This window comes from Peromyscus leucopus, chromosome 2 (assembly GCF_004664715.2).
Source record: "Peromyscus leucopus breed LL Stock chromosome 2, UCI_PerLeu_2.1, whole genome shotgun sequence".
Taxonomy (NCBI): domain Eukaryota; kingdom Metazoa; phylum Chordata; class Mammalia; order Rodentia; family Cricetidae; genus Peromyscus; species Peromyscus leucopus.
The window spans coordinates 132793067-132810616 of NC_051064.1; the positions used below are offsets into that span (position 1 = coordinate 132793067).

The 17550-nt window shown below is 49.6% G+C and overlaps 2 protein-coding genes across 2 annotated transcripts in view; one reads left to right on the forward strand and one right to left on the reverse strand.

Annotated features, from left to right (window-relative positions):
* Oprd1 (opioid receptor delta 1) overlaps positions 1–17550 on the reverse strand; it is a 52298-nt gene that overhangs the window by 23741 nt on the left and 11007 nt on the right.
* LOC114689194 (lysosomal-associated transmembrane protein 5-like) overlaps positions 1637–17550 on the forward strand; it is a 24527-nt gene continuing 8613 nt past the window's right edge. The window contains exons 1-5 of the mRNA XM_037202327.1: positions 1637–1752; positions 2146–2222; positions 4298–4426; positions 5023–5145; positions 6275–6466. Coding sequence (XP_037058222.1) covers positions 1662–1752; positions 2146–2222; positions 4298–4426; positions 5023–5145; positions 6275–6466 — 612 coding nt within the window. The 5' untranslated portion in view covers positions 1637–1661. The remainder of the gene's footprint in view (positions 1753–2145; positions 2223–4297; positions 4427–5022; positions 5146–6274; positions 6467–17550) is intronic.

Sequence of the window (17550 nt, forward strand, 5' to 3'; positions counted from 1 at the left end):
TGCCAATGACGATAATTACAGGGAGGCTTGAACTGGGGTTCTGGCTGTGAATAGCTGTCAGCGCAGGTTACCTAAATATTCCTTTAGTAGAGGGGAAATGGTGCCCAATAAATGATGGAAAAGCTACAACAGCACACAAGAAACTCACAGCAGGAAACGGCTGATAATCAAAAGCCAAAAATCACCAAGGCTCCTTGAGCCTCAGCCTGACCTCTGGAAGGCCGTTGGCTTCTTTCAGGTATTAGCTTGTTGTCATAATCAGCTGAAATCCTACTCGGTTGTATTTTTGTGGTTTGTAGAAAAACCCCCTCCCCAAACCAAACAACCCCCCCACCCTCCCACCCCTGGAGTTAGCAAGGGAAAACAGATGGAGGGTGTCTGCCTGCCTGTCTGCTCAGTGTGACCTGCCACTTAGGAAGCCAACGGGAACCTAGGCTGTATTGATAGAGATAGGGCACCACACAAGGGAAGGAGGAGTCCTGATCTCAGTGTGGGGGATTGTTCCTGGAGAACAACTAACCAAGTGTGTTGTAGTAGGTAAGGGGCACAGAACTCCTGGAGAGACACAGAACGCGGAAGGTGTGAGGTCCCTGCGGTTGCTTGGTGTAGGGCTCTCTTCTGCTAGATGGCTGCTGTGTAGACAAAATGTGACCAACCCCTGGCAATCCTTTCACAGTGCAGCTTTGGCAACTGGGACACCCACTACTTAGGCCTGTCAGAATCACCCCTTCTCTCGGTCCCACATGGTCAGGACCCCCAAGGGACAGGCTCTCTCCCTCCCTCCCTCCCTCTCTCCCTCTCCATCCATCATTCATCCATCCATCCCTCCATCCATCCATCCATTATCCATCCATCATCCATCATCCATCCATCATCCATCCATCCATCATCCATCCATCATCCATCCAGCCATCAATTATCCATCCATCCATCCACCTGTCCGTCCGTCCGTCCGTCCGTCCGTCCATCCATCCATCCATCCATCCTCTAAAGCCAACAGCCACATCAGCAAACAAACAGGAGACCCGGGCCTCCTCGCTGGAGCTGGCAGCCTGGGCCGTACCTGCTCCTTGCTGTGCAGACTGAGCTTTCTCACCTGCAGTCAGTGGTCCTGTCTGGCTCCCCACAGCTCTAAGAGGCAGGTGGTATCAGCTCCTTTGTAGCTGGGAAAGCGGGACCCTGGAGTTGTGGTGACTGGCAACCGCTTACCCAGGGCCTGGCGCTCCACAGTGTGTCTTAGGCCTCTGCTGTTGGCCCATGGACTTGAACGCAGCTCCATGATGCTTGGGTGTGATGGCCAAGGTCCCACGTCAGTCAGAGCCTGTTCTGGAAAGGGGGTGCAGGGAAGGGGTGCAGTTGAGGTACCTGATCTTCAGCCCATGAGAGGAGCAGGGTGTCCCCTCTGAGTCTGCCCTGTACCTCCTCACAGCGGGTACCTAAGGTATGAACCCTACTTACAGATGAGGAAACGGAGGCACCGAGAAGTTAGGTCACCTGTCCACGGTCACACAGCAAGGAAGAGGAAGGGCCGGGATGAGGCACTGGAACTCCATACATTTACCCAGGATGCTCACAGACTAGGCAAGCTGTCACCCAGCCCCTTGACAGCAGCTGCTTGGAGGGCGGCCCTGGCTGACTGGGGTTCTGCTCTCTCCCAGGTCATGAGTGTCTTGCTGTTCATTGAGCATGTGGTGGAGGTGGCCCGCGGGAAGGTCTCCTGCAGGTTTTCCAAGATGCCATACCTCAGGATCGGTATGTCTGGGGACTGCGGCGGTTGGGAGGGGCCTGTGGACAGTGCTCATGGGCTGGGCTCTGTAGTCCTGCCATCTTCGCTGGACTCCTGTTCACCCCTGGACTCTTGAGGAGCCTGGAGTATTTCATCTGCGAATGAGGCTCTCCCCTGTTTATGCTAAGGGCTCTCTCAGGCTCTGAGGCTCAGACCATATTGGCCACTGCGCATGTGTCCTGCCCATCAATCTCTCTCTCTGCCATTCATAGCCCTCATCTGGGTAAGGAAACCAGCCTCCTACCCTGGTCTGGTCCCGGGCTTCACTGCTCACACTCATGGCCCCACACTAGCAGTTCCTGGGTTCTGGTCCCCAAAACCCATCCAGACTTTGCCTCAGCCTCTGCCCTGCCTTGCAGCCGACCTGCTCTCCAGCTTCCTGCTCATTGGAGTGCTCTTCGCCATCAGCATCAGCCTGCTGTTCGGAGTGGTCAAGGTAAGGCCTGCTGTCCTGAGTACCCCAAGATCTTCCCATGTTCTTGTGGGGGAGATGCTGCTCCCCATGACTCCATAATCTGTCAGCTCCAGTCCCTTTCAGGATGTGACCTGACTGGGCTATCAGGGGGGCTTCGGGGTGGCGGGGTACTCACAGGGGACCTGCATTCTGGAGAGTATGAGTAGGGTTGGGAGCTTTGAGATGAACGAGGAAAGGGATAACAGTGTGGGTTATAGGGAGACTGAAACTGAGCTTGTCCTTAGGGACAAGAGTCCACCCTCCCCTGCCCCCGCCCTGCTCCCACGCAGAGGGACACTTGCTCATGAAATCCTGGGAATGTGTGGTTGCACTAGGGAAGGCAGACAGACCCAGAGAGAGAGTTGGGGTGACATGGAGGCACCTGACAGCGATTGAGTCAGGGTGTGGCTACACTTTCTGCAAAAGAGGAGACATCTGGGGCTGGAGAGATGGCTCAGCAGTTAAGAGCACTGGCTGCTCTTCCAGAGGACCTGGGTTCAATTCTCAGCACCCACATGGCCGCTCACAACTGTCTGTAACTCCAGTGCCAGGGGACCTGACACCTTCACACCAATGCACATAAAATAAATGTAAATAAATAATTAAAAAAAAAAAAAGAGGTGCCACCTGGAGAGAGTCCCACTTGTAGATGGTGGGGATGCTGGTTAGGCAGAGGTGGTGGCCTAATGCTGGGCTGGAGTGTCTCACTCCCTGGCCACTCCTGCTGTGTCTGAGAACCTCATCTCCCAGGAGTGTCCTCACGGTGTGGTGTGCCTACAGGGGATGGTGCAGAAACTCACACTGTCCAGCTAAAAACGCAGAGCAGCGGTCCCTGAAGACTCAAACAGGGTTCCTCTGTCACCTGTGTTAGACAACACCCCCAGGATACCACCTTTTCTGTTACAACGGGGCATATATACATGGGTGCTGGGTTCCCACCAGTGGAGAGAGATACTGACCTCTCCCATGGCCTGTCACATGTGGCCTGGACCACCCGGAGGAAGATGGCTACTACAAAGGACAGGCTCCTCCCCCTGCAGGCTCCTCCCCTGCAGGCTCCTCCCCACAGGCTCCTCCCCTGCAGGCTCCTCCCCTGGCCTTTGCCTGCTGATGCCTCTGCATCTGGCCTCGTGCTACGTTCGTTCATCTAACAAATTCTGGATCTAGCCGCTATCTCCTTCCAGGATGTCCTGTCCGGTTCCCTTCTCTGTAGACCGGACCCCTTGTGGGTCCTTGAGGAAGAAATGATGAGTCAGGTTCCGCTCTCGGAGTCTGTCATCAGCTTCCATTGCTGGGTGAAAATACCGGAGAGAAGCATGTAGAAGGAGGGTTCATTTCGGCTCGTGTTCCCAGCCCACGGTGTGCTGGCTCTCTTTCACTCTCTGGGTGTGAGATGAGGCAGAACATCACAGTGAGGAGGAAGGGCCCGTATGGCTGGCAAAGCTGCTCACTTCGTGGTGGCCAGGAAGGAGGGAGGGGAGAAGAGGGTCATGGGTGAGTCCAGAGCACACCCCAGTGACCTTTAACCTCTAATCAGGCCACACCCCCTAGTTCCCACCATTTCCCCGTGCCATCATCTCATGACCCCTTTGCTGGGCTCAGTTGGTAGAGGCCTTGCCCAGCATGCACAAGGTCCTGGGTTCAGTCCTCAGCACTGCACAGACAGGGCACGATGGTACATACCGGCATGATGGTGCATACCTGCACTCTACGCACTCTGGAGGTGGAGGCAGGAGACTTAGGAGTTCAAGGTCATCCCTGGATACAAAGGGAGTTTGAGGCCAGCCTAGAATGTATGAGATCATGTCTTAAAAAAAAAAACAAAAAAACCAAAGACAGACAAACAAAAACCTGTAACAGAGCCCCCCCTGTACATGGAACTGGTTCCCTGGTGTTCTCTGAGAGTGTGGCTCACAGGAAGGTGTGTGGACAAGGCCTCGTCACAGATCTGGTAGCATCAGTGATAGCCAGGGACCGAACAGGAGGCATGGGGACGGGGCGGCACAGCGGAGTGTTGGCATGTCAGGGGCACCTGACGGGATGGACCTGCCTTCTAGAACCGGGAGAAGTACCTGATCCCCTTCCTGTCCCTTCAAATCATGGACTTCCTGCTGTGCCTGCTCACACTGCTGGGTTCCTACATCGAGTTGCCAGCCTACCTGAAGCTCGCCACCCGGCCCCGGCCCGTGAGTACCTGTGGGCATGACCTCCCCTGGGCAGGCTGGCCAAGGCAGGGCCCTTTTCCTCTCTGATATCCTTTAACAAGGCCCCTAATCCCGCACAGCACTCCTAGGCTCCTTCCTTTGCGGGCTGTACCTCGTGCCTTAGGACCAAACGAGGGTGCCGTGGGGTTGGAACCTGGTGTGTAGTGCTACCACAGGGCAACAGCCCCAGCCTCAGACGAGAGTAATACGTCTCCAGGCCTTAGAGCCTGGTGAGATGGCTGTTTACACTGGTCATGTGTGGGGTTACCCCGGAGAAAAGGGGGTGGTGCCCTTTCAGGATTCAGCCTTAGTCTAATTCCTCTTTTGGAATCAAACGAGATGGGTGGATGGTTAAGACCAAGGAATGGAGGAAAGGAGGAAAACTGTGATGGCCCTAGCCGGCCACAACACACACAGCTCTGTCGTTCTTGCCTTTCACAACCCCCCAGCTCCGGTCCCTGAACATCTCTTTTCTCCAAGCACAGTTGACGAGGGATGGCTGGTGGGTAGTCTCCCAAGGGAGGGCCCACTCTGTGCCCTGCTCCTGGGGCCTCATGCTTCCTCTTGGTCCTCCTCAGGGTCCCTCGAAGGTCCCCTTGATGACCCTGCAGCTGCTCGACTTCTGCCTGAGCATTCTGACCCTGTGCAGCACCTACATGGAAGTACCCACCTACCTTAACTTCAAGTCCATGAACCACATGGTGAGTCTCGGTGGAAGACCAGGCCACATCCTGGCTGTGCAGCCTGGGGCAAGGTGCCCCCCCCACTCCCGGGAGGGGTCATGGTCAGAGACTGAGTTTCCTGGGGGGGGACGACTCAGGTGTGAATGACATATTGGGGAAGCAACTGTCAGACAGAAACTTCCAGAGTGAAAAGAGGCCTGGCCACAGTGAGTCATATAGCCTCCTGCCTTGGCAGCTGCATTATAGGAATGACAAGTGTCCACTGCTGTCTAACTCACTGTCCCTAAGCACGGTGGCCTAAAATAACAAGGGTCTGAGGACCAGGAACTTTGCGGTGGCTGGCTAGGTGGTTCAGTTGGTGGCAGCTAGCATGGTCCTGGGCTGGAGTCAAGGGATCTGCTCTCCAGGGGTTTTTGCATCAGCACTGATGCCTTACAGGTTCCTCATAGTGCAGACCTTAAGTAGGGCAGCCTGAGTGTCCTCAGGGCATGGCTTCTGGCTTTCCTCAGTGGAGGGACTGAGAAGGAGAAAGCAAGGCATCAATAGGGATCTCTTCGTTCTGGCATCAGGCTGGCTACTCCTGAAAGCTCATGTCTGCTCCCAACTGAGTCTAGCCCCCCTCCAAGGAAGAGGCCAGTGTTCCTTAATTCAGAAGAAGGAATATCAAAGAACATGTGGGGGTGCCAGGTGTAGCGGTGTTTGCCTGTAATCCCAGCACTTGGGAGGCTGAGGCAGGAGGATTGCTGTGAGTCTGAGACCAGCCTGGGCTACATAGCAAGACTGTTTCAATAAACAAGACAGGGAGACAGGATGTGTGGGCATATCTGCTCCTTCCCCTGAGGTGGTACCTCTCATACCTGGTGTCAAGCAAGTTGGTCCCAGCTGGAGCTACCCTGGTGGTGGTGGGTGTGACACCTGCCAGGTGTCAGAGGACTAGGTGGCTCCTAGCAGCTAAAGCCATCTGATGAGCCTATGAGGTGGTTCCCAGCCTGGGAAGCGCCAGCTACACTCATTTCCCCTGGGGCTCCTGAGTTGGGAGCTGCCAAGGTGGAGTGTGTGTGTGTGTGTGTGTACCTGTGATCCTGACTAGTTGGAGGGACTACAGACCTGAGGGCTGAGGTCTTGATGAGGCTCTATATCGTTGCAGAATTATCTCCCGAGCCAGGAGGGCATGCCACACAGCCAGTTTGTCAACATGATGATCATCTTCTCAGTGGCCTTTGTCACTGTGCTCATCCTGAAGGTGAGTGCCCCCCCCACCCCCCATTCTGTGAGCATGGTAAGGTTGTGCATTGGCTCAGGTTCCCCATTAATGGACTGTGAGGAAGCTCAGGATAAGGTGCTATGCCCCCTTATCACCTAGAATATTGTTTGACCGAGTAGAGTGGTACGATGCCCAGCCAAGTGGGCACATTAAATTAACCATGGTATGCCCATTGGTCAGTTTCAGTCAGATGGTAAAGGGATGGCCAGCTCTCAGGCACATTCTGGTGTCGGCCAAGTGAGGTAAGTGAGGGCCAGGCCACTTACCTTAGGGTGATGTGGAAGGAAGCAAGGTGGATATTTTGTTTGCTTTTTAGCTTCTGTTTTCTCTGGAGAAGCTTGGGCTGAGGTCATGGGTCCTTTTGAGTCTTAAGTGTTTCCAGAGGTCCTGAATAACACAATACCTCCTCCCAGGTCCCAGCACATGAGCACAAGCTTTAAGAAGAAACAAAATCTCTTAAAATACTGCTGGTTCCCCTTTATGCTTTTATTTAATTTTTCCCTTAAATGACATGAATAGCAGTATAAGCCATGTGCGATTTCCAAAGGCGGTCACCTGGACGGCATGGAGAGGCAAGGAGTGTTAATATCCAGCTCTGTGGCCCTGCTTCCCTGTAATCCACCCTTGCACACTGGCCGCCCTGCATTCCCAGAGACAGCACAAGAGGACCCAGCTATTTCCAGAAAGGTTTAAGTGAGAGCCAATAAGGAGCTTTATTACCAAGCCTGAGAAACACCAGAGGGGATTCCCTGTTGAGTTACTTTGGGTTTTGGACTTTATTGAAAAACAAATACACCAGAGTCAAGTTTTCATAGAAACAGCACATGTAAGATGGAGTGAGTCTCGGAGAGTTATGTAGATATTCAAAAAACAGTGGTTTTAAATGCTTCAATAATTTATTTTTTTCTCCTTTTTTTTTTTTTTTTTTTTTTTTTTTTTTTTTTTTTTTTTTTAAGTTCTCGTTTCTTTCTTGAGACAGGGGCTGGCTATATAGCCCGGGGTTGGCCTCAAATTCATGGCCATCCTCCTGCTTTACCCCTCCCCAGAGCTGAGATTACGAACCTGTGCTGCTGTAGCCTGCTCAAGCCTCGCCCTGATTCTCCACTTGGTTCTGGAGGGTGCAGTGTGTCTTGCTTTTTGCAATTGTGCTCTGCAGGAAACGACAAGAACTTGAAACCTGTTATCACAAATAAGCAGAAGACAGAGCGCTAAGCTTGGGCTCCCACCAGGCTGAAAGTCGGGCGACATAAGGGACCACTTCTAGAAGCGGAAAAGCAAGATGTGGAGAACTCTCAGTCCTGCTTAGCCAAAAAGGAGCCGGCCTTGCCCTAAAATGATAGGCCCATCCCGGCTCAGGATAGGAGTGGTAGCCCCAAGCACACCCTTCCAGATCAAATAGCCCAGACCGCTTCCTATGTGTATCTTCGCATGGATGGAGGGAAAATGTTCTTGTTTGATGTGAAATATCCCCTACAAGTTCCCGTGTTTGAACACTTAGTTCCCAGCTGGTGGCTTTGCTTGTGAAGGTTGTGGGGCTTTGAGAAAGTGGAAACTTGCTGGAGAAGTCCATCACTGGAGGGGGCTTTGAGGTCTCAGAGTTGGGATCCACATCCTGTCTGCTCTCCGATTCCTGTCTGGATATGATGTGACCAGATGCCTCATGCTTTGTTCCTACTCCTTCTCCACCATGATAGATGGTATCCCCTTAGACTACAAGTGGAAAGAAACTCTTCCTATCTCCAATTGCTGACTGTCAGGCATCTGGTCATAACACTACACAACATAACTGATACAGAAACAAACCCTAGTATTCAGGTATACAGCTGATTGGATTGAACAGATGTGCTGAGGTCAGGTATGCGTGTCCTTCCCTAGGGACATCAGAGACTCTGAGATGCTTGATGGAATTGGCCTGTGTTCCTTTGATGAGCAGGCAAATCAAACATCTTCTCTTTCAATTTGGTGCTAAGGAACTTGGACGCTCAGCTGAACTTAGTACCACTGAAAAATGGTAAAGGATGTGCCCAGGTCTCCATGAGCCTGCTGTGTGTGTGTGTGTGTGTGTGTGTGTGTGTGTGGGTCACTCCTGACATTGCTGGGACAGGCGCCTGACAGAAACCATGTCAGGAAGGAAGGACTTCTGTGAGCTCCTGGTTTCAGAAGTTCCAGCTTACCGTGTGGGAGCAGCTAAGCCGTTCATGTCCAGGACGCAGAAAGAAGGAAGAGGCCAAGGCAACACCCCCCCCCACACAAGGGCACAGCCTCATTGGCCCTTCCACCCCTCGGAAAGATTGAGGAATGAGTCCTTCCAAGAGGTCAAACAATTGTACCCAACAGCAACAAAGATGTTTAGAAAGCATAATTTGTCTTAATTTCTACTGCTGTGCAATACATCAACAAAGACTTTTATTATGTCATAGTTTCTGGAGGTCTGGCAGGGTTAGTTGGGTCCTTGGCTAAGAGTGTCTTAGAAAACCAAGCGCTAATCATTTCTGTCACCTCATCTGAAGTTCTCTGGTTGGATCAGTTCTCTGTGGTGGTTAGGACTGACACTGCAGCTAGAATCCATTTTCAGCTTCTAGACTCTGGTGCTGATGCTGCCACTTGGCATTTTCTTTTCAAGGTCAACAGGAATACCTCTATGCCATTGACTCTTTCTTCATCAATGCCCAGTCCTTTTAAAGAGCTCACATTTTTAGGCTGAGTCTACCCAAAGTCATCTCCCTTTTGACTGGCTCAAAGTCAACTGATTTGAGACCCCAATTACATCTATAAAATCATCTTTAATGTTGTCATATAATGCACCTAATTAAGGGTTTTGTTCATAGGTCTCACCTATGTTCAAGGGAAGGGAATCTACAGGGCATGAACAGCAGATGTCAGCAGTCCTGGACACCATCTTAGAATTCTGCCTTCTACATAATCTTCATTGTATGGCTGCATACGTGATCAATAGCAGCCAATACACTTCTGATTTCTACAGTTCTTAGACTAGAGAAGAATCAGACACAAGATATTGAGGTCATGTGGTGATCTCTGCCCCAATAACTTTCTAGCCATGCCATCTTGTCAAGCTATTGAATTTCCCTTTTTTAGCTTTTCCCACAAACAGGGATACTAACAGTAAGTACCTCATGGATGGCTTTCTTATGAGGCTTAAGTTAGATCATAATCACATGCTGCAAATATTAAAAGTTCACAAAACATTGGCAATATCTCCCTTTTTCCTCAGGGCTGAAACACAGAAACAGAACACTAGAAAAATTCAAGATCCATTCAAAAACGTAGCCATACCTTTAACCACTCATGAGTGAAAGGGACTTGTCGAAGTCTTTTCAGTTTTGACTTTTTAAAGACACGGGGCACAATAAACAGCAACCTGCAGAACATTCCCAGGCTCTCAAACTCATCGTTTTATAACCAATGACATCATTTCGTAGAGATGCAGTAGGGGATGTCACATTCTTCAGAGAGCTCCTGCTGAGGCAAAAGCTCTAGAATTTGATGGGCAGTTTTCCAGAGGAAGTAAACTTGCATATTTTCAATAGGCTTGAAAGTTACTCATGCCCAATATGGTTGTGAAGTATGTTTGCGTTGGTGTGTATGTTTGTGTATGTGTATGCATATGTATATCTTCATGTTTGTTTGTGTGTGTGTGTGTGTGTGTGTGTGTGTATGCATGTGGAAATAGTGTGTGATGTTGCCTGCACGTGGAATTAGCCACACGTTGATTAAACTTTCCTACATGTAAAGGGCACAATGGTTTTGAAAGCCATTGGAAGGAAGAAAACAGTAAAGTTATCACGTTACTTGACTCAGTGAGCTCTGAAATTTAGAAGCTAACTCTGAGCCATTAGCGTGTGGTTTTGCTTTTTTAATAGGGAAACATTCCACATCAGTGTAGCGAGGCTCGTGTTAGGGTTGTTTAACACTTTCCCCTGCTTCTGAGCTTGCTCACACGTAGTGCGTCTTGAATCGTGCACAATACAAACAATGATTTCAGACATCTCAGAAATGAAGTGCTACCAGCTTCATTGTGCTCCTCTGCTCTGGCGAGTAATGAAAGACATACTCTAAATGTGAAACAAAAGAGATTGTGAATATTAAAAAAGCAGCCCAGCCAGCTAGAGTTAAACCGTCGGGATAAGATATTAACTTGAACCACATGTGAAGTGCAGCTGTTTCTGTTTGGCTTTCATCAGGCTCAAGTGGAAAGATTGGTGGGTTTTAATATGTGGTTTCCAGCCAAGCCAATAGGAATCTGGGGAAAATGTGTGTGAAATCAGGGCCTCTGCCAGGGGGTCCCGGGCTCTGCGCTGGCTTTTCTTTCTCTTAACGTAAACAAAGGTAACTCAATGCTCCGGGCAAGGCCTGCTCCTTCCAGAGGCCCAGCCCAAGGACTCTGGAGTGACCAGCTGTCTGTGGCGCTGTAGGGGGCTTCATACTCTGTCCAAAATGCAAAGAGCAAATGGCGGCAGGGGTGGGAAGAAGGCAGCCGCATCTTCACCAACTTCTGTTCTGCTTTTTCCTCTCAGGAATATCTAGAATGTATCCAGCTCGTAAGAATCCCAGGCTTCAACTCTATGAAAACACTCAGTGCATATTGGGTTCGAACTCTGAGAATTTAAATTTGCCTAGAAGTGTGGGAGATGTTCGGTGCTGAACATACATGTACAAATGCGTGAGAATTCGAGAAATCCTCGAAAGAACATGAGATGTGTGTAGAAATCGTGACTAATTACTTCTCTGTAAAGACAACATTAGTTAACTGGCTTCAAGGCAGGCCTGACTGTTGCCATGGTTTTTCCAGCCCATTCCTGAAGGCTGCAGCTATCATTTCTGGATTGATGACTGAGTGACAATGTGCCCCAAGCACCCACGGCCTTGCTTCAGCTCCGAGACAAGGAACAGGAGGATATTTGGGCCCACAAACTCAGAAATGGAGGCAGGAAAATGAAAATGACTGAAATGCCCTCATTGACCTTAGGAAAGCGGTTGAACACTCGAGCTTGTACTCACTGATTCATGGGTTCAACATTTATTAGACAGCCCCAAGATGCGAGCGATTTTGCAAAGTGCTCTTGGGGACCCAGTGATGTGTAAGGGGGAGAGGACCTGACATTTATTGAGCACATACTAGTTGCCAGGCACCGTGTGGGCCCGTGATTACATTTTCTCATTTCATTTCCTAAACCTGGAAAGGAGAAATTAGAAGACAAGATCTTTTCTCTCAAGAGCCATCCAGTCTAGGATTAAGTAATAGATAAAAGGCATAGCCAGACACCCATGAAATAAGATAATTATAATCACGTGCCAAAAGAGAAGTTTTAATGGGAACTAAGAGACTGGAGTGAATTCTTGGAGAACAGAAGGAAGTTTTATTGGGGAATGCCACATTTGAACTGGATATTGTAGGTTGTGCTGGGTTTTATTTACAAAGCAAAACGAGAGACAAATGGCTATTCCCTGGGAAGCGGGGGGGGGGGGGGGGGGCAGGGGAGGGCGGGTGGGTGCAGGGGCTGATGAGAAGGGGAATAGTCCTTGCATCACCTATAATCAAATTTTCTCTGTTAGGGCTTCTTGGGTCCAGTGCCAAGTGAGGTGAATGGCTTTAAAGCACATGCTTTAAGTCCTCTACCCACCCGACATGTGGAGACACTGTCCCTCAGAGACCTGCTTGGGTCAGGAGCCGTCCAGGGGTCCCTTTTCAGAGCATCAGATGTGAAGCCCAGCAAAGGGATCAGGTACCGTTAACTTGATCAGGACAGGGCTGTGCTGCCGTGAGGGAGAGTGCAACAGAGACCAGCCTGGCTTGATTACATGGTAGGTGAGGGCCTGGGTATATGATGGTGGAGAAAAGGATATGGGTAGTCTTGCCCAGCAGGGGCAGAGAGCCAAGGACATGTGCTTGGACTGTACTGGACGTAGGGTTTGGTGGCAATAGAGTTGAAGAAAAAGATTTAGATAAGCTTGTCCTAGAAGTCAAATTCGAGCTGGGAGGCAGGGCTCTATTCCCTGAGAAACAGTGACCTGAACGCTACGTCACCCTGTTCTAGCCCTTGTTAAATCTGAGTAGAAAGTAGGGGCCCCTTTCTTTAATTTTTAAGATTATTTCATGAATGGGTTCCATGATAAGATTTTTCACATACAAATACACACCTGTGCGTGTTTAGATGTGAATTTACCTTTATGCTGTAATCTCACTCCTGATGGAATGTCAGGTCATAGTGCCTGAAGTGAAGCAGTCAAGCTATAAGGCACTTGCGTGAGGGAGGCTAAAAGCATGTTGGACAGACGGCTTCTGTCTTCAGGCAGTTCTCAGACCTGGATGTACTGTTGAGAGGGTAGCTAGGAGTCCATGATGGGCCAGGTATCCATCTGCCCAGTGGGAGGCCGGAGATGTCATATTGGTTTCCCGAGGCCCACATAACGAAGTACCATAATCTGGATGCCTTGAGACAACAGAAAGTAGTTTTGGAGACTAGAAATCCCAAAGGAAGGTGTAGGCAGGCCTATGCTCTCTCTAAAACTCTAGAAGATTCCCTTTCCCTTAGCTAGTCTCTGGAAGATGACAACAGATTTCGGTAACCTTAGCATATTCCACTCTCCTCTGTATCCTTATATGCCTCTCTCCATATATGGACAATTGTCTTTGCATTTAAGACCAATCTCAAGCCAGTATAGCCGCAACATAGTTATTATAGAGACCTTATTCACGGTAAGGCCACATTCAAAGGTATCAGTGGGTTAGCGCTTCAGTGTATCTTTCTGGAGAGACCCTGCAAACTACAGCCTGTGTCTACATGCAGGCTAGCTGGAAGAAACAGGGGAGGACCCTACGGGCTGGGACAAACATAACGTCTCGGCGATGACAGGACTTGAGCTCTTTCTCCTGGATAGATGGCACTTGATGAAGGGGTGGTGGGCTAGATTCCAAGGTGGGTGGATGGGAAGAATTATAAGGCTGGAGTCACAGAATTTGGCACGTATGAGGCACATCAGAGGATGGGGAGGACGCCAACCTGCCAGGGACAGAGGGCTCTCCCAGGGATTGATGGGGATGGAGACTAACTAGAGAGGCTGGGGCCAGACTGGGGAGCTGGCCAAGCATCCTAGGAAACTGGATGACTAGGCTTGGACTGTTTCTCAGATATTCTCAAAACTTAGTTCAACAGTCCCAACTGCTTTCAGAGGGCAAAGACAGCTGTGTAGAGAAGGCCCGATGCTCCAATATGCCTCTGAAGTGTGTATCAACACATCTTGCCGCAGCTTTGAGGCCACCCAGGGTGGTGGGTGCTTATATAAGTCTAGCCTGAAGAAGCTCTGCACGTGAAGGCAAGGACAGCTGGAAATGTATTGAATATGTCATCAGTGAGACTGGACAGTTCTCTTTGGGTAGCACTTTTTCCATCTGTGGACAGCAATGGCTCTGCCTGTGACATGTGGCAGTCCCTGGACTATATAACAAAATGGTGTAACTTATATTTGAATAGAGTTAAACTATACCTGCCCGATTTGCTTTGGCATCTCTGTGATAGTGGGTAGAGTAGCAATTTATCTCATTTTGATAGAAGAGGATGTGAGTTCAGAGATGGGTCCCCGATGTGCCACAGTGCTGGTTAATGGGGAGGTCAGACTTGAACTGAGTACCCCAGATTCTTAGTTCAGTATTTCTGATCCCCCAATAATGCCTCCTTTTAATCACACTTCTGGTTTATTCATTTGGCCATCCATCAGCCATCCATACACCATCCTTCTGATAAGCAAACCTATATTAAGAGTTTCATGATGTGGTCAGTACTCTCTCCTAGGCCCTATAGCTACATGGATAATTAAGAGGGGCATTTGCAATTCAAGGAGTTCACCATGCTGGTCCAGTCTGAGGTTTTCTACACAGTGGAAGGGGCGGAGACTAGAATCCAGGAGGTTTGAGTGTCCTCATTCACTGCCACAAGATCAAGGTTTCACTGGTGAATGTTCTCGAGCCAAGGTCTCCTACACCCACTTGTAACAGGGAGCTGCTATGAAAGGCACATTTGAGCCTGTACCTACTGTCAGCAATACAATATAAGTAGACAGAGAGAGAGGGCAGTCAAGATAGGAGGCTTGGAATATGAGTCAGCCAGTTATTGAAATCACAGGTACCGCGAAATAACTCCTAGGCCTCCATCTATGAGATGAGCATTATCTGTTTACAAAGCCTTGCGATGTGGGATGGCACTTTAGGAGTGACGTCTTTTCAGGACCAGGCAGACCTTAGACACTACCACCTCTTAGAGGTGACCTTCATGGTTGCCTGTCTCCAACCTCGCAGAGTGTCGGTGAAAGAGGATGTGTGTGCGATGCCGGGCCTTCTTCTGAAATGTGAGCTCCTTCCCAACATGGCAGTGAACAGCCTTAAGTACAAGATGTACCAGAACCCTTGGTAACAGGCTTCCCTTCGCATGAATCTTAGACGCTAGCTAGCCTTTGAAAGCAGAGGACATGGTTTTCCTGGTCCCCTATTCTAAGATTTTCATGTAACCTTCTTTATAGAAACCAGCAAGGTGGGCAACCAAATGAAGCAGAACAAGGCAAGTCTCTGGATGATTCCATCATTTCAGCTGCTTTTCAACTGGGCATGTTTAGTTCCGCAGGCACAGCCTGTTACGCTGGCTTCTCTAGCTTGTTTATTTTTATTTATTTATTTTTAAGCCACTGGGTCCATTCAGGATCCACACGTGGAGAGATCCCCAACATGTCCTGTGAGTCCAGGCAACACTCGATGTTATCCTGATCTTTCTTGCTTTGGGGAATCCAGGTTGAATTTGCCAGATTCAGGGGCCACGTCTGTTCTTGTTCAGCCTGGGGTGGTGGGGGTGTAGAACGAAGCTGCTTCGACCACAGCAGATAATCTGAACCTAGCTCGTTCTGCGAGGCTTACCTGAATTCCAGGTTCTCAGCCCACTAAGACTGTAGCTCACACGCAGCAGGAGTCATGGTGGCAGGAAAACCAACCCTGGAACATGCGGAAGCCTGAAGGATAGGTAGATGATTGTCATAAATATGGTCTCTACCCATTTGCACTGCTAGAGTTGGAGTATTATGAGTGTAAAAATAAAATTAGGGTGGTGAACAGTTAAAGTGTAAGAACCATAAGCAACAGAAGCGGGAATTATTCATTCTCGCCAATGCTGGCGCTGGGTCTGGAGTTTTTGTTCCGTCTCCTACATCTAGATGTTGCCACTGGGATACAGGCAATGTTCTTTCCTGCACTGGAGCCAATGGAGCCGTTGGAAACACCCTGTAAATCTCATCTTCTGTACCGTGACCTTCAGCCCCGGGGGGCAGGTTTCCCTTTATGAGCATCTTGAAAACCCTGGTAGAGAAGACTCGCAGCAACACCCAAGGCTTCAGCATCCTGTATCTCTGCCAGGTGAATGGAGGGTAAGGGCCACTCAGGCCTGAGCGCTTTGTAGGAGGGGGGCTGAGTTCCCTAGCCAGAAATCCAGCTCACATTCCAGCCACCAGAGAACAGCAGTGCTCTGCACGAAGTCACTGTGCGCCTGTGGGGTGACATGTAATTCCTCCTGCACTTACTATTCTTAGTCTGGGCAAGACACAGTCTCTCTTTTGCCTGTGCCAATGAGCTTTATAGGGTAAAGCTGGGGGCAGAAACAGGCTGTCTTTGGAGGAGGGTGCCTCGCATTTGATTGTCTATCAGGTTGATTCCTTCTGATTCTATTTTTCAATGTTATGCAAGGTGGGCCTTGAGAAATTCTTATGCTAATTTGAAACAGGAGTCGAACAGAACAGTGCCGTTGTGTGTGTGTGTGTGTGTGTGTGTGTGTGGTGAAGCCCAGTCTGTGTGATTGTGGCAGGCACCTGGTCTATAAAACCACACCAGGCTGAGACCAGAGGGCTGCGAGGCATTGTCGGGGCTTATGGCGTTGGCCCACCTTGTTCCTAGACGAGCCATGTCTTCGATGGGGCCTAGGAAGAGAATGTGACAGGGAAACATCACAAACAGATCTGCCATACAAATGCCAGCCAGCTCTGGGGACGAGGAGCAGAGCTGAAGGAGTTGAGGTGGACCTTTGAAAAAATTCCACACTGTATTATGAACTTTGAGGTACAGCTCCACCACCCCCTTGCTTATGACATCTCCCAAGGGTCACACAGCAGGGCAGCCTCTTGGTTTAGAGCTGTTGGTGTGTACGAGATTGTTGTGCTGTTTATTTTGGTGGTGAATGCTTTTACGGCAGTGGTTCTCAACCCATGGGTCTTGACCCATTTGGGGTTCAAATGGCCCTTTCTTGGAGGATCGCATATCAGATGTCTACACTGTGATTCATAACAGTAGCAAAATTATGAAGTAGCAAACAAAAATAATTTTATGGTTGGGGGTCACCATAACATGGGGAACTGTATTAAAGGGTCACAGCATCAGGAAGGTTCAGAACCACTGTTTTAAGGTATTGCTTGTAAAGTTCCAAATTCCTTAAGAGAATTTTTGAGAATCTAAATGCCTTAAGGTTCCCCTGGAAGGTTCTTGTTCATCTCCCTGACTTTCAGCAGACAGGGGCAGGAAAAATTAAGCCTGGACTACGAGCTTGCAAACTGCTCACTGCTGTGCCCCGTAGCTGTTAGCCTGACCTGTTGGTACTGGCTTTTTGCCTTTACAAGGCTAAAAGGACATGGTGGAGAGTGGCCCAGGGCATGGTGGAAAGAGCATCCCTCTCTACATTATGCCTTTGGGCAGAGTGGATAACCGAGAAGTAAAAGCTCTCTGCTCCAATGTCACATGGGCCTAATCAGGCTCCTTCTCAAGAACGGGTCTTCGAGTGGTTGTTCACATGTCTCTGGTGTCTTTACTTGGCTACTAGGACCAGCTTGTCTGTCAGGGGTGACCTTCCTGCCTTGAAGTTCCATTGCCAAGGGAGGTTTCACAGAGTATTACAGATAGCAGATCTAGATTGCTACACTAGTCCTGGAAAACTCTCTCCCTGCTTAGGAATTCACTCTGTGGGCTTGACTATTAAAATCAAGTATTCTGGTACTTTCTACATAAAGTATCTGAGGGAGTGCATACCCATTGCCAGGTCTGCTGGGTTCTAAGGTGGAGTACCTCACTGCCCCAAACTCCCAGGGACTGAATTTGCAGCTCCTCACGAGAGGTC